This window comes from Girardinichthys multiradiatus, chromosome 11, assembly GCF_021462225.1.
Source record: "Girardinichthys multiradiatus isolate DD_20200921_A chromosome 11, DD_fGirMul_XY1, whole genome shotgun sequence".
Taxonomy (NCBI): Eukaryota; Metazoa; Chordata; class Actinopteri; order Cyprinodontiformes; family Goodeidae; genus Girardinichthys; species Girardinichthys multiradiatus.
In genome coordinates, this window is record NC_061804.1 from 22382493 (window position 1) to 22399382 (window position 16890).

General features: G+C 38.7%; 1 protein-coding gene and 1 long non-coding RNA gene across 2 annotated transcripts in view; one reads left to right on the top strand and one right to left on the bottom strand.

The window, feature by feature from the left end:
• The window catches only part of trim3b (tripartite motif containing 3b), a 36236-nt gene that overhangs the window by 14601 nt on the left and 4745 nt on the right, over positions 1-16890 (bottom strand). The window contains exon 2 of the mRNA XM_047379324.1: positions 324-499. Within this exon, the coding sequence (XP_047235280.1) occupies positions 324-469 (146 nt within the window). The 5' untranslated portion in view covers positions 470-499. The remainder of the gene's footprint in view (positions 1-323; positions 500-16890) is intronic.
• On the top strand, positions 11400-13147 carry LOC124876494. Its single transcript, XR_007040315.1, has 2 exons — positions 11400-11535; positions 12383-13147. It is a non-coding gene; the product is annotated as an uncharacterized LOC124876494 (long non-coding RNA).

The window sequence follows — 16890 nt, forward strand, 5'->3', positions numbered from 1 at the left end:
CCTAAATAAAACCTCGTCTTTTTGGCTCAGGAACAAAATGCTCCACTCATATCATTATAGGTGTTGTGTTCTTTTCTGAGAAATTTTAAACTGAGCATTTGTAATTGTCTCTTAAAAGCGAAAAGGCATTTCTCTGACTGTAGCCATTAACAAGACTTCCCAGCAAGGGGGAGTGTTCAAGCTGTGTGAATTTCATAGTTAATAGGATACGATGCAGGAACCACAAGCAGGGAAGAAGCTACGGTTCCAAATATTCTTTAAAAGATTTAACAGCAACATGTCAGGCTTGGCTGTATGAATTTTACAGATCCAATGTTAGTTACCTTTCACAAAACGTGTGCAGACAGGGCAGGACCTTGGGGTTGTGGTAGTGATCCAAACAGATGCTGCAAACCAGGAACTGCTTATCTATCTGACGCACAACGGGGCTGGCGCTCCCAGCCTCACGTTTGGCCATGGTAGTGGACATTTAAAGCCAGAGACAATGACAGCAGTCAACCTGCAAGGATAGAAAAATAAGTAACTAGTCACACAAGATGCTCACATCATAGACTTGCTTACCTATCAGGTGTCAAATTTAGAGGTTCGAATGAAAATACTAACTTTTTTCATGTGGAATTAGAAAACTGAAGTGAAGACAAGATTTTAATTCCAAAAATGTTCTTTGTTATACTAAGATTTATAGGTTAAAATCAGAAATGATACCAGTGGACACACGAGTGTGGGTGTTCACTGAGCATGTAAAAAAAAAACAGTAGTAATAGAGAAAAAAACTCATCCACGATTTACAAAAAGCAAGGAAAAAGGACACAAAACAGACAAGTTAGCCAATAAATAACAGATTCTGGAGTGTTTGGATACAACTAATTAGAACAGTTGCACAACTAGAAAAATATGATTATTAAAAGAAAAACAGCTTCAGGTACAATAGGAGGAAATTGAGCTTAAATCGCCCAAGGGTAAAAATAAAAAGGAGATTGTTTTGCATTTAATACTCCAGTTTGCAGAAGCAGTGATAAAAACCTTAATATCCACATTAGGATAGCGCCTGAGATGTAATCTAACAACTGAGGCATGTGCAGTCATAGTCGATGAACTTGATTATAACTGCAGCTAAAATGTAATCGTATCTGCCAAATACACTTTTATTTAATTATTTGCCAAACAATATAATTGTCTTCTTTTACAAAAGTTACATTACTTTGTAAATAATGCTTGGGAGAAATAAATCATCCTCCCTTCACAGTGAGACACGACGGTAGTTCGATTTCAAAACCAATTGCCTTTGAGGAGAGTACAGTACTATACAGTTTGATTTAAAAGCTTAATGCAAGAAAATATTTGCCCTGATTTATTGCAACACTTGCCCCCGCCCCTTAAAAAGATATTAAATGCCACAGATACAGAGATTAAATGTTTGCTAAACCTCTGTGGGTCAGAAGAGCAAAGGAGCCCCGAGCTTTACATAATCTCATCTAAAGAAATACAGCTGCAGAGCTGAATACTCTGCCTAGCAACACAAATCAGTCCCGTCTACCCATGGCCCACTTCCATATTCATCTGTGCAAGCACAACCTTTATACTTAGAAAGTATGTCAGGAGCAGCAGATGCAATGTTTTTTTGTAAAACACCTGGTCTGTAAAGGAAGCATCCAATGAAACAATTAAGCATCAGCATCCATTTACAGAATTATTAAGATTTTCTTGACACTTCTTGTGTCTTAAACAACCTCTTAGATCTTTAACCTGTATGGTGGCAGCATTATGCTAAGGACATGCTTGTCTTCAACAGGGACAAGTGAGCTGGTTGCTGTTAAATGAGCTACATGCAAATACAAAGCAATCCTGGAAGTAAAGGCCTTTGAGGCTTTAAAAGACTTTTAGCCTGACAACCCTAAACAGACAGCCAGAGTGGCAATAAATGGGGTAGATCAAAGCAAATTCATGTGTAAGAATAGCCCAGTCAAAGTCCAGACCTAATTCCAAATAAAAATCTGTAGCAAGACTTAAAAATCACTGTTCAATGAAGCTGGGACTTGAGAATGACAGTAAACTGAAAACCACCATGAAACTCGATCAAACTGCACATTTTCTGCTGCAAACAGTATGCAAAAATGCACATATTAAAGTGTATGAGTTTATCCAGATCTACATCAAGATCATCAATCTATAAATAAAGTACTAAATGAATGGACAGGATAAAATTAGAAACCTTATGTATAAACTGAGGAGAATAAAATGTGGACTGAATACATTGTCATTTGATCTGTTTGGTTTTAGTGGCACAGGAGGCTAATCACAAAAATGCCACTTGAATCTAAGCTTTTACTGGAAATGTTTTCTCAAGCATGAACTGCATTTCAAGAGAGATTTTGTTCGAGTTCCATCAAACAGCTGAAAACGGCAACACCTCCTGCTTCATATCAGTAAAGAGGTGAGCACAATCATAGATGTGTGTCAAATGCATTCAGAAAACTGTATCTCCGGTCATTTATCCATGCACAGTTAAATTCCAAAGTGGGGCACAATTTTTCGATTTAATGCTCCTAAGTAACCATGACCATTTGACTGTCAGGCTCTGAGTGATTGAAGGCGTGCAGATTTGAGTTTAGGTGCAGCAGTCCAACACGGCAGGGTAGCATGATGCCAAACACACACAGGCAGGACTGCAGGAAACTTAAAAAAACTATGTATTTATGAAAGGATGCATCTTGCAGGGAGCTGTCAACTGATACCATAAAAATGATGAGTGTTTTCATTCCCTTGGCTTTCATGCTCACTGGGAAACAGCAGCAGTATTGCGGGTGACCTCAGTCATGAGCAATTCTCCAAAACTCTTAGGATTAGACTATCTTTGTAAGTGTGTGCGTGCGTGTGTGTGTGTGTGTGTGTGTGTGTGTGTGTGTGTATGTGTGTGTGCATATGTCCAGTGCATGTGTCCAGCATTTGGTTTGTGAGCAACAAAAAGCTAACACCCAGGCACACAATGCCTCCATTCACTGTCGGCTTTACAGAATACAAAGTAGCTAATTTTCTCTTTGAGAGCTAAAACCTCTGCTGTTGGGTTTATACTATAGCATGATTCTCCCAGTTGATGTTCACTCGTTGTTATGGCCCATGCATGGAAATAAAGACACAGGAAGTTCAATGTTAACCTTACATTTCAACAGCAGCATGCGAAAGGGACAGACAGTATAAATACAGGGTAAGCATCTTTCCTTCTGCTTCTGGTCGCTGTGATGCACCTGCACAATGCCAGCAAATGTGTGCTGATGGCCTGTGCAAACACCAATCTGAAGACTGTAAAGTCACACATGCAGACAACGTGAATATAAGGACAAAAACAGACAGAGTTGACTGAGTCACTACCTACTGTCAGCAGAGAGGACAACAACCGTCTAGAAGGCTTCATAGCTGGTATGTGTGAGTTTCCCTGAGGAACAACTGTACACCCTGACTCACATGTTACTGCTCACTCCTCTGGCTCTTTTCCTCCCCTTGCTTTTCCTATTTCCATGTAAAATCTCGCACTGTAAAAGGTTGAACGCAGATGACAACAGAGGGCGGGGCTGTAGTTTTAAACAGGCCCTCCTATTGTCAGAGCTGTTTACAAGCATGAGCCACTGGATACCCTCCTACTGCTGCTCTCTGATTGGCTGGGGAACTTAGGCTAGCGGGGATGACAGATTGCATCATAGGCCAACAATTTGTGCTGGCAAAAGGGAATGAGAGGTGGAGACAAAAAGAAAAATCTCCAAACTAAACATACACGTTAACCTGCTGCCTCATAAGAAAATGTGTCGTTTTAATGTTTTAAACTACAATGATTGGACAAATCTGAAAGAAGCATAATTCTTGATATTATCTAATCTAGCCTCCAGGTTTTTTTTTCTTTTGGTAGAAAAACATCATACCTTCGCCAGCCAGGAACATACCAAAGCACACAAGCCAACACAAGCTAGGAAATAAAGAAAAGTCAGTTTAATATAATTACTGATGTCTCCTTTTTGGAACATAAGTACACCAAAGATCAACAACTAAGAAAAACCCTGACAGTAACACTAAAAGTGGATCTTTATTAGAAAATGAAAGAGCCTGGGAAAAGTGTTCATATCCGTACAACTTTTCACATGTTACTAATGAAAACAGTCTTCCTGAGCCATTACTGCAGGGCTTTGGAACTCCACTCCACAAGGGCCAATGTCCTGTATGTTTTAGATGTATCCCTGATCTAACACCGCTGAATCAAACTGTTTAATCACCTACTCGGCATGTCGTCACATTTTACAGAGGCCTGATGATGAACCATTCATCTGGTTCAGGTGTGTTGAACTAGGAAGAATCTTGAACATACAGGACAGTCGAGCTCTTGAGGAATGTCTTTGGCACCACTGCATTTTTGTATTGAATAATTTTCTTTTAACAATTTCAACACTTGGTTGTTTGTACCTACCAGCTTTGCACATCAAGTTCAGTCAGATTACCAACCGGATTCCAAAAAGGTTGGGACACTAAACAAATTGTGAATAAAAACTGAATGCAATGATGTGGAGGTGCCAACATCTAATATTTTATTCAGAATAGAACACAAATCACAGATCAAAAGTTTAAACTGAGAGAATGTATCATTTTAGGGGAAAAATATGTTGTTTCAAAATTACATGGCATCAACAAATCCCAAAAAAGTTGAGACAAGGCCATTTTTACCACTGTGTGGCATCCCCCCTTCTTCTTACAACACTCAACAGACGTCTAGGGACGGAGGAGACCAGTTTCTCAAGTTTAGAAACGCTCTCCCATTCATGTCTAATACAGGCCTCTAACTGTTCAATTGTCTTGGGCCGTCTTTGTCGCACGTTCCTCTTTATGATGCGCCAAATGTTCTCTATAGGTGAAAGATCTGGACTGCTGGGGAGCCATTTCAGTACCCAGATCCTTCTCCTACGTAGCCATGATGTTGTGATTGCTGCAGAATGTGGTCTGGCATTATCTTGTTGGAAAATGCAAGGTCTTCCCTGAAAGAGATGACGTCTGGATGGGAGCATATGTTGTTCTAGAACTTGAACATAGTTCTCTGCATTAATGGTGCCTTTCCAGACATGCAAGCTGCCCATGCCACAAGCACTCCAGCAACCCCATACCATCAGAGATGCAGGCTTCTCTGATGATAACAACTTGGGTTATCTTTGTCCTCTCTGGCCCGGATGACATGGCGTCCCAGTGTTCCATAAAGAACTTCAAATCGTGACTCATCTGACCACAGAACAGTCTTCCATTTTGCCACACTCCATTTTAATAGACCCCTGGCCCAGTGCAAACGTCTGAGCTTGTTGAGCTTGCTTAGAAATGGCTTCCTCTTTGCACTGTAGAGTTTCAGCTGGCAACGGCAGATGGCACGGTGGATTGTGTTCACTGACGATGCTTTCTGGAAGTATTCCTGAGCCCATTCTGTTATTTCCTTGACAGTGGCATTCCTGTTTGAGGTGCAGTGACGTTTAAGAGCCCGGAGATCACGAGCATCCAGTAGAGTTTTACAGCCTTGACGCACAGCGATTGTTCCAGATTCTCTGAATCTTTTGATGATGTAATGCACGGTTGATGATGATAACTTGAAAGTCTTTGCTATTTTACGCTGGGTAACACCATTCTGGTATTGCTGCACTATCTTTCTGCGCAACAATGGTAGAATTGGTGATCCTCTTACCATCTTGGCTTCAGAGAGACACTGACACTCTGAGAAGCTCTTTTTATACTCAATCATGTTGTCAATTGACCTAATTAGTGTTCACTGGTCTTCCAGCTGTTCGTTAGATGCTCAATTTCCTTTTTCCAGCCACTTATTGCTACTTGTCCCAACTTTTTTGGGATTTGTTGATGCCATGTAATTTTGAAACAACATATTTTTCCCTTAAAATGATACATTCTCTCAGTTTAAACTTTTGATCTGTGATTTGTGTTCTATTCTGAATAACATATTTGATGTTGGCACCTCCACATCATTGCATTCAGTTTATATTCACAATTTGTTTAGTGTCCCAACTTTTTTGGAATCCAGTTTGTAGATGGAGAACATCCAAACTGACTGGAGTGCCAATTTTCTCATTTAGTCCCAGATTCTCAGTTGTTTCGGTCTAGACTTTAACTGGGTCATTCTAAACCGTGATTATGCTTTGATCTAAACTATTTCCATGTAGCACCAGCTGTTTACGTTTTTTGTCTCTATATTTCTCCCATGATTACCCTGTAATTAGCTCCATCCATCTTCTTTGTCCCTGCTGAAGAAATGCATGCCAACAGTAGCATTCTGTGTGGGCATGGCACAGTAGGGATGTTGTGTTCAGGGCGTTTTTCCCCATTTTTCATGTAAGCCAGTGACTTCAATTTTAGACAAATTGATCATTTACAATCTCCACAACTTTATCACAAACATGTCTGCTGTGTCCCTTGGTGTTCATGATGCTGTCTCTTTGTATATTTTCTCCAATAAATCTTTGAGGTCTTCACAGAACAGCTGTATTTAAACTGAGATTAAATTACACACAGGTGGCATCTATTTACTAATATGTAACTGGATTTTATTTAGAGGTATCAGAGTAAAGGAGGCTGAATACAGTTGCATGTCACGCTTTCAGATATTGATTTTTTGATACGATTGAAAACCACGTATTGTTTTTATTTGACTAAAAAATCAAACTCTAACTTTTACTGCTCATTTAAAATCGCAACAAAACATTAAAACATTTAGGTTTAATGTTAAAAATGTGCAAAGGTTCAAGTGCTGTGAATGCTTTTGCAAGGCACTATAGCTAAAATGTGCTGCCAATAAATAAAATTTGCACCCACTGCCGAAGCTTTGTGTTGTTATGATGTGGTCAAAGCATAATCTGGGCCAGAAGGTGACGGTTCTCACCCCATCAATCTGCCGTTAATCTGTACGGATTGAGTCCAGTCATATATTCCTCCTCCCCCGCACCACTTCCTCTGGTTCCTCCCACACCTTTTCTAAAAATCCCCCATCATTCAAAACTCATGGGCCTGCAGACTGCTGTGTTGGGGATAGCAGGAAGTGAAGGATAACAGGATGAGGAGAGCACTCGGAGAACGTCCAAACGGCTGTCTGCAAAGGAATTCGCTGTTGAATTCACAGTGACACTGTTTTAAATATTTCAAACAGTCTCCTATAAAAGATTGCTAAAACTTTATCTGGTAACTGGTATGTCCACATTGATTTTAGCAAACAATTTGTCCCTTGATTGAACAATTTGAGAGCATGTATTTTTTATTGCTTCACAGAAAGTAATTTTGGAGAAGATATCTGATATGAACAATATTCCACATGCAGCACTACAGCCTTAATTTGTTCTAATAATAGAAAATAGCTTACCGGCAAGGATCATCCTTCAACAATCTGAGTGTCAGCACAGTGGTGGAATGGGTGACGCTAGGGAAGAATTTGATGTTGAGGCTCATCTGGGGAGTCTTTTGATTGGAGATTGGTGAGATTTAGAGTGAAAATTTTTATTTTTTCCCTCAGGATACAAATAGCTGACTTTGTTTGATCTACTATAACCAACAAGGGGAGAAGTTGGCAAGAATTGATGTATGACATATATAAGAAAATAGTGCCTTGCAAGAGTATTCAACAACATTTTAATGGGGCACTCTACACATCTAGAAGAGTGGCAAGAAGTAAGCCATAGCCAAAAGATTTTTTTTTCTTGCAGTTTGCCACAAGCCATATAGGGGACACAGCAAATGTGGAGGAAGGTCCTCTGGTTAGATGAGACCAGAATTAACCCTTTTGGGCCTACATGCAAACCCCTATGATTAATAGAAAAACTAACACTGCACATCACCCACAAAACACAGAGATATGGAATCTAGGGTAATAACAGGCCGCACCTTTCAAATTCTTTCAAAACAAATATGAAAAACTATATTATTTTCCTTCCACCTCACAAGTATGCACTATTTGTGTTGGTCTATCAAATTAAATGTCAATAAAGGTTTTAATGTGAGAAAATGTGAAAAAGGTCGAGACGTACAAATTCTTTGGCAATGATCTATATAAAAGATGAGAAGCCATAGAGAAGAGGGATTAAAAGGATATGGGCGGATTAGAGGGAGTGCTAAGAGAGGGATGAAGTGAAAAAGTAGGATATAAGAAGCTAAGGATGAGTCAAATGAGAAATGGATAGCGGTGTGGTGCTAAGGTGAAATGATGAGGGGAGAGAGAGGGTGGGATCAAAGGAGAAAAAAATGGAAACAAGAATCAACAATACAGCAGATATTTACAAGATAATCAAAACCCTCTTTCACTGATGAAAGCAGGCAGAGATAGAAAATTATAAGTAAGCCTGTAAAAAAGCATTTTGGGAACTAAAGGTCAGTTTTTGGCTCCAGTAAGTTAAAAAAGTAGTGCAGAGTTTTGGGAAAACAAATTATTTCCAAGTACTGCATGTGAACTGAAGCTTAGTTTGAACTTGTGCTGACAGCAAAACTCACAACATTTCAAGTCACTGAAGGCTGAATGAATAAATCAGCAAAACAGCTGCCAATGACAGATGCAATCATCACCCTTCAAAAAGCTCCAGATGAAGGAAAAAAAACAACATTCCCAACAGGACAATGATACCAATCACATTTCCAAATTTATGATAGACAGTTTTAAGGCTAAATGTTAATTTTACACAAAGGGGTGCATGAAAGGGGTTGTTAAGTAGTCTACCACAGAACAAGTTTGAATTTATTCTAAATTTTCACTTGTCAAAAAAATTTATACAGGCTCGATTAAATACATAACACAACCACTAATATTTAAGGCTTTTCATAAAATCTTGCCTGGACATTTGGCCACATCTCTTGGTAGAAATGGTAGAGTTCATCCAAATTGATTTTTCACTTGTCATATCAGTCGTTCTTTTAGGAAAGTCAACTAATGTTCAATAGATTTAAGGTTGGGATATGAAAAATGCCATTTGGAAAGCCAAATGTAAGCCGTCCACAAAACGTTTCTATTTGTGTTTGGGATTTTTGACCTGCTGGAACTTTCAGCTATGTCCTTCATCTGGCCCCTCAGATTCAAGTAAATTAGTTGTGATTTAAAGGAAAAACTCAGGAACCCAGGAGGATTAAGCCAGTCATAAATTGAAAAATGCTAAAACGCCAGTGTCACCAGTTTTTAAAGCAAATAAAGCAGGCTGACATTCAGTTATTTGAATGACCTTGAACTCAACTCTTGAAAATTTATTGACTATGCTTTAAAGCTGGATACATACCAAAGAAAATAGCTCTTTCATTTATCATAATAGGAGATATCAAATTTCTAGCCAGAATTATGTCACAACCATGTGGTTTCTCAGCCTTTTAATGAGCATCTAACCAAATATTAGTGTATGCATATATAACAGCCTATGTATACACCTTTGTTCAGAGAAAATAAATAAATTCAAAATCGTGCACCTAATTCTTGTTTTGTAAAATTCATTATACTTGCATGTTGCATTATCCAAATAGCCTAAAATCTCTTTGGCATTCATGCCAATGCAGAGTTACTTCTAACCAGAAATGTATATAGCACGGCTCCTAGTCCTGTTTCCACACAAGAAAAAAATGTTTACACAAAATACTGAATGTGTTGATCCCAAAGAAGAACCTTGGAGGCTTGCTGCTTTTATCTGGTCTGTCCGCGTCCCAGCGCTCAACCACATTAGTTTCTCTTGGCCCTGTTCCCTGAAACATTGCCCTACAACTAACCTTGTAGCTGAGCAACAACCACACAGTATCACACCTTGGCTGCAACAATAAAAAGTGTTTAAAAGCTTGGTAGCCAAACGATGTGCTACTATGTACTAATTTTTTTCTCAAAACACTTTGCCTTAGTCTTGTTACATTTACATTCCTCCCTGAAATGTAAACATGTTTCTTTTCTTTATCTACTTTAAAGACAAAAAAATATAAAATGTATACAAAAATAATAGCTGTGGGAGCATTTATAGTAAGAGTAAGAAGAACCCCCTTCTTAAGAATTAATGTTCTTAATTAAAGAACATGAGAACAAAACAGAAGGAACAGCAAATAGGGTGAACATAATAGGATGTCTACTTACAGTTCCAGTGAGAACGTCATAAATTTCTCTATTAAGTTTGGTCTTATGATTTGTTTACACTGTTCTTTTTTCAAGGTAAAATAATTTAATAGCAAACATCCATTCATCTATCCACCAATGGTCTATACCATGGAAAGGCCATTAGTCCATCATAGGGTAACAGACAGGGAACAAAAAGCACATACACAGACTCATACATATGGGGAAGTTTAAAGACCAATTAACAGTCATGTTTTTGGACTGTGGGAGAAAGCTGGAGGACCCACACAACTGACTGCAGATCCAGTATGGGCCATGATTCGAACTCCTCCTGCTACAAGGCAACAGTGTTAACCACTGCGACACTGTAGCCCTACACAGCAAACAACAGTTCAGATTGTTAGACATGCATATATTGGCTGCTGCACATGTCTGTCAAGCTTGAAGGTGTCAATTTTGGAGATGGGTTTCCTTCTTAGTCTGCATGTCCTTAAGTTATGCTGATGTAAAAGCTGTGTGACAGTGATGCTGAAGTTCCAGAAGCTTCCAGTTTATGATTGGTTAAACCTTTGAAGCTCCTGGGTTGTTTCTGAACATCCCAACAAACATATTTTCATCTCATAGTGACAGTTTTGGTTGGATGCTTGAAGCTTGAACAGAGTTGGACCTAAAAACACATAAAAACAATTTTTTGGAATGGATAAAGAATGGTACAGATCTGACAACATTCTCAACATTATTAGGAATGTGTGAACTATGCCTAAAAGTCAGGTCCATGCCAAGTATAGAAACAATTAAAATAAACTCTACCATCTCAAACCATAAAAACATGCCAAAACTCAGCCAGAATAATTCAAGAATCTTGATGGTGGCGAAGTTCCAACTTAGTTTGGGATATTCAACAAATATTAGTGGTGATTTATGTAAATATTTTAGTTTGTATTAAAACAGTCAACCATGTATGGATTAGAAAAAATCTGTAGTAAGCTTAAACCCAAATATTGCTTTTAAAATTCACTTTTTTTAAACAAATCAATAAAAGCTTGAAATAAGCAAGTCATTAATGCCTATGATGAATGTACATAAATCTTTATTGCCAGCGCTGTAATATCCCTTCAGGTAAGACTGCTCTGAGGTTTAAGTCTTTAGTTTTTTCCTCATAAAGAGACGTAAAGAGAAGAATGCACGCCAAAAACAGCTCATTAGCATGCTCGACAGCCCTCTGATCTCCTGTACAGTCCATTTGTAAACCTCTGCATACATATATGTCTATATATAGAGCCATCAGTTCTCATTCCCTTCACACCACTGACTGCCACGTGCTTCCAGCAGCACACACTGTTTTAAAAAGCAGTTATGCTCTGATAGCCACCTAAATGGAACTACTGAGGATAAACATCTAGCTAAACGTTCAAATGTAACGTTCATTTCTGAAACCTCCACTGTAGGTAATAATTAATAACCATACACCTTATTTATGCATATTCTGTGGCAATAATATCCCAAAGCTTTGTTTCTGTTACTGCAGTTTGAATGTTTTTAAGCATCTGCAATCATGCGCAAAGAGAGCAAGGTTAGCTGTGTTGTGTCGGCATACCTCTTGATAAGGAATGAGGAGGAATTATCAGAACTTATTGAGTATCTTGTGTTTGTATTTCAATGAAAACACAAGAAATGAATATGTAGATAAAAGAACCAAAGTGGGAATGCAAACCACTTTATCAGTGGTTGGAAATAATAATCTGATGTTTTTCTTTAACTAAGAGTTAGCCAGCTGTTTTAACAGTAAATAGTGTGAGACATAAGACAAAAAATAGTTTATCAAAAGCAAAATGTACTCACCTATGTACCTCTGTACAAAAAAGTGTTGTGCACTCTAAATTCTTTGCGTTGTTAGTGTGATAGGTTGGAAAGACTACAATTATACCCCCAATGTGGAACTAAAAGATTTTATATAGCTGTGCTCATACGTTGATTTCATACTGTAAGTGTTGACAGTAAAAAGGGTTACATAAATATTAATTTATATTAATAAGCATAAGCCTAAACAACAATGTAAATACAGTAAAACAAAGCGTTAAAAAGTTATGTTCCATGTTGAATTAATGTAATTTAATTCAAGGGAATGGTAATGTGTGCATCAGGAATCAGCTAGTAAGCCTTTTCTGGGATCGATTGGTAGTGGCTCCATTCTCCACTAGGGGGCTTTCACGCGCTCTCCTCCATTGCATTAAACTACTGCAAGAGAGAAGCAACAAGTAATCACTCGCGTGATTTTTTCTCCCCTATGTTCAGGGATGTAACATTTTGGAGGCACTGCTGGGATTGCTGCCTTGGAAGTCCGGTGTCCACAGCCTGTACATCATAGTCCAAGTCAGCCAATTCCCCCCACTACAACCCAGGCAGACTGCAGTAAGGGAAGTGTTGCTGTTGAGGAGAACTGGTAGCTGTGTTTCAGTGTACATTTCCTATGGCCAACCAGGGATCATCAGGGGCTACAAAGACCACTCAGCTCAGCTTCACCTGCACCAGCAGAATTCCTACTGCCACAATGTCTTCAGTAGAAGAGCTACAAGAAGAAGTTGTGCGTGAAATGCAAACCCTGTCTAAAGATCAGCTAGTATCAATCTGTGATTTCCTTGGCATTGCAGACGAAATAGATGCTAGCGGGAAAACACGTCTTTCCCCCCTATGTTCAGATAATGGAGACCAAAATGTGATATATTTGTAATATGTACATTGGTTAAGACATTTATATATACCCCTTCGTTGTTTTGTCAGACTTAGAAGAATTTTATCATAGTTTTAGGTGAAGTCAGACATAACGTTTCTGTGTCTTGAGTTGTGTACTAGGAAATGGCCGTTAAGCTAGCGGCAGGAGCTAGGAATGTGCCCATTATCATTTATTTTGTGAGGAAACATGTTAAAGTGTGAATAGTAAGCAGTTTATTATTATTTTGGTTTATTAATTAGCTTTTTCATCTACTGTGTGACATTGATTAGTAAATGTAAAAAAAAACCTATGTTCATTTCATTGCATTAAACTACTGCAAGAAGCAACAAGTAATCACTTGCGTGATGCTTTCCCCCCTATGTTCAGGGGTGTAACATTAGTCACAGAGAGCAGGGAGTTTAAATGTGATGTCATCAAAGTCTTAAGCCAAGGAAAGCTTTATTTAATGTGTTGCTGGTGGCATTAGATTTAAACAAGACCTCACATGACTTCTGTGAATGACATGCCTGATCAAGAATATGCAGAACCATGAATTGTAAGTATGCAATTTTCAATATGTGAGAAATAAATTGAAATAAAGGACTGAAGTGGAAGTTGTATTCAACCATAAAACGTCCTTATATGAAGTGCAAACACCCCTGTTGAAATGCCAGGTTTTTGTGTGCACACTATTGAACTAATCCTTGTTGAATCACCTTGTTGCACCTCTTCCTAGGCTTCATGACCGATTTCTGTTTTGCCCAGTTTACAGATGCACATGGTAACCCTAGAGGGGCTGCAGAGATTCGCAGCTCAGGTGGGAAAATCTGTTGGAAGGACACTTACAAGTTGCGCACTCCACAAATCTAGCCTATATGGCAAGATGAGGCAACAAGGAAGCCCTTGTTGAAGTAAAGCCATAAAAAGTGCTGTTTGCACATAGTCATTATCTAGGGAAGACATCAGACTTTAAAAAAGGGTACTCTGGTCAGATCAGACCAAAAATAAACTGTAGGGCCTACTTGCAAAATACTATATATGGTGAAAAACACTGCATTTCACACCATTCCCATGTTGAAGCATGATAGTGGCAGCATCATGCTATGCGGCTTCCATTTTTTATTTGGCACAATCCAGGAAGAACACACACACAGAAGCGTCCTAAAATCACTTTATCTTCCTCTCTTGGAAGCTTAAGTGACTCTTGGAATGAAAAGCATAGTCAGACAACAGATTTCAGCAGCTGAGCATTAGAGAACAGATACATGAGCAGCTCAGTTTGGCACATATTCACAGCTCATTCACCTCTCAAACTATATTGTGCAGATTCTATATCTTAACACAGACCCTGTCCGTAACATGGCCCACCTAATATAAACTATTTCTCCTCTGCCTTGAACTGAATGTGAAGGTCATCCAAAGTCTTTTTACACTGACATTTACTATTCTCGCATGGATTTCACACAGAACACCAGAACCGAAACGGAACAGCCGGTTATGTAAGCTTGTACACCAACCTTACATAGATGGAGATCCTATAAAACGTTCAAAAGGAACAGTACATGAAGCAAGGATTTTTTTTTTTCTCATGCTTCTTTTCATTATCTGACTGTACCTTTCTTTCCCTGCACAGAGTATTTCAATGAAATAAGTGCTTGTGCCACAGGGTAGTGGAGCTGATCTTGAAATAATTTGTTTCTTTAAATAACTGAGGGAAAAAAATGCCCTGAGCCGGACAACATTAAGACAAACAGATCAGTCATACTGAAATCAGACCATACTGTTTCAGGTGGGCGGAAATGTATCAGGCTCAGCCTGTTAAAGGAAAAGGTGGACAGTTTAGAGGTTTGTTATAATATGAGTGATTTCAGAACGAAAAAAGGTCAAAAGAGGGCTTTATGTAAGAGCTGAAAACACAGAAGAAAAGCACACCAAATGCAATGTGAAAACAAAGGAACTATGCCATGGGCTTTTTGCTCACACAGATCAACATCACATACAGTGAAGAATGTCAGAGAATGTACATTTTGTTATTCAATAATAAACGTGCATCAAAATTCAGAGCATGATGAAAATGCATGTGGTTAATTGGGTAGGAAACCATTCTTAATATGGTCTGCATAGTCATTATTTTGTATTTCACACACTAGAAGTATTCATACCCTTGAAACGTTTTCATATTTAGTCATGTTGCACCGACAAACTGCAATTTTGTTATTGGGATTTTGAGTGACAAATGTCTCCAGAGAAAAATAAGTCATCAATTCCACATTTTTTACAGCAAAAATCTGAGGCGTGTATGTGGCTGACTGAGTCAACGTTGTTTAGATGTTGTACTAGACTAGACTGTACTGGACTATGTCTAGGATGTGACCGCTCTGATTGGCTTCTCTGTCCCTGCTAAAGAAAAAGCATCCCCACAGCATGATGCTGCCACCACCATGTTTCCCCACAGGGATGGTGTGAGCAGGTGATGTGCATTGTGAGTTTTTCTTCACTCATAATGTTTTGCATTTAAGCTGAATAGTTCTGCTATTTTGTCTCATCTGTACCTTCTTTGTTGCATAATGCAAACTTCTTATTGCTTTGGGGGGTGACTGAAGTGTCCTCTCTCTTTAGTTGACTTTTGTTTAGATGTATCAGAGTAAAGGGGGTTGAATACCAACGCATGGCACTTTTTGTAAGACTTTTATGTGGGAAGATTTTTGAAACTGTTATCCCTTTCCTTCCACTTCCCAGTTTTGTTCTCCTTTTTTTGCCTATCAAATAAAATCCCAATGAAACAAGATGAAGTTTGTAGTTGTAATTTCACAAGATGTGAAAAGGTTCAAGGTTTCTAAACACTTTTGTTAAGCACTGTACAGTATAATTGTGATAGTCTAACAAGGCTTAAAGAATGCTCTTGGAATTCTGATGCCATCTGAACACAAGCATTCAAGGATCTAATCAATGACTATTGGGTCAATGGCACTTTAAAGACCTTTATTGCTCAGAGTGGTACGGCTGTTCAAACACCTAAGCTCCTCAGCCGTGATGCTGAGCATCATCATCTGCCTCTAACACTAAACTGTCACTACGATGACAAGGCAGAAAAAACTGACGCTGACTGTCGGCCAACATGTTACAACACACACTTTTATTGTGTGCAGTCCTCTCGCAAGAGTGATGTACCTTTTTGTTTCCTGTCAACAAACAGCGGGGGACTGAGTGACAAAAGCACAGCTAAAATGATCAGCTTTTGTGATCTGAGCTGAGCGGTGCGGAGTGTCAGAGGAAGCGCCTGTGTACACGCAGTTTATAACGGCGGACACACAGGTCTACACTGCTATTGTTGCATGTTGTTACTTCTGGAAAACAGAATAAAAAACATAAAAACAAGCAGTTGATAAGTACGGGGTTCCTTTAAAAGCACAAACAACCTTTTCTGCATGTAAGAGTCTATAAAAATACAAAATGAACTTATTCTGGTTTATAAAAATGGCTGGAAACAATATCTCAGTTTTATTGAACACCATCTGAATGAGACATTTGGTAACTGGTATTTAACAGTTTAATACAATAGCATTGTGAAACTATATCCTAGAGAATTTTCAGTGCATCCTGTAACACACAGTGCCTGTTTATAATACATCTCCTAAGCTCCAGAGGAGTTAGCAGGGTCAAAGGAGAAATCTGAGTAATGCTTGTTCTTTTCCAAGCGCTGAGGATAAAATGAAGGTTTCTGGTTAAGCAACTATTTGCAGTGGCACAAAAGGAAACAATTGACTAATTCTAGCAAATTTCCAGCAGAGATTTCAGTATCTATTCTTTCAGGAACTTCTGTAAAGGCCATAACCAGAATTCTGTCTTATTCAGGATGAGGGAAAAGTAAATGTAGGGACTCATCATAAAGTTGCTATGGTGCAAACAAAGTAGGAGCATCTGCAACCTGCAACACACCAGCTGACCAGCATACCAAACGGCTTTTCTGAGAGGGAAATTCAAGCCTATGTTAAGTTTTTTTTATTTCTCTGACCTGCTTCAGAAGCAGTCAGACACACATCCTCCAACAGGTTAGAGTTAACCACATTAATGTGTTCAGTTCACAGAC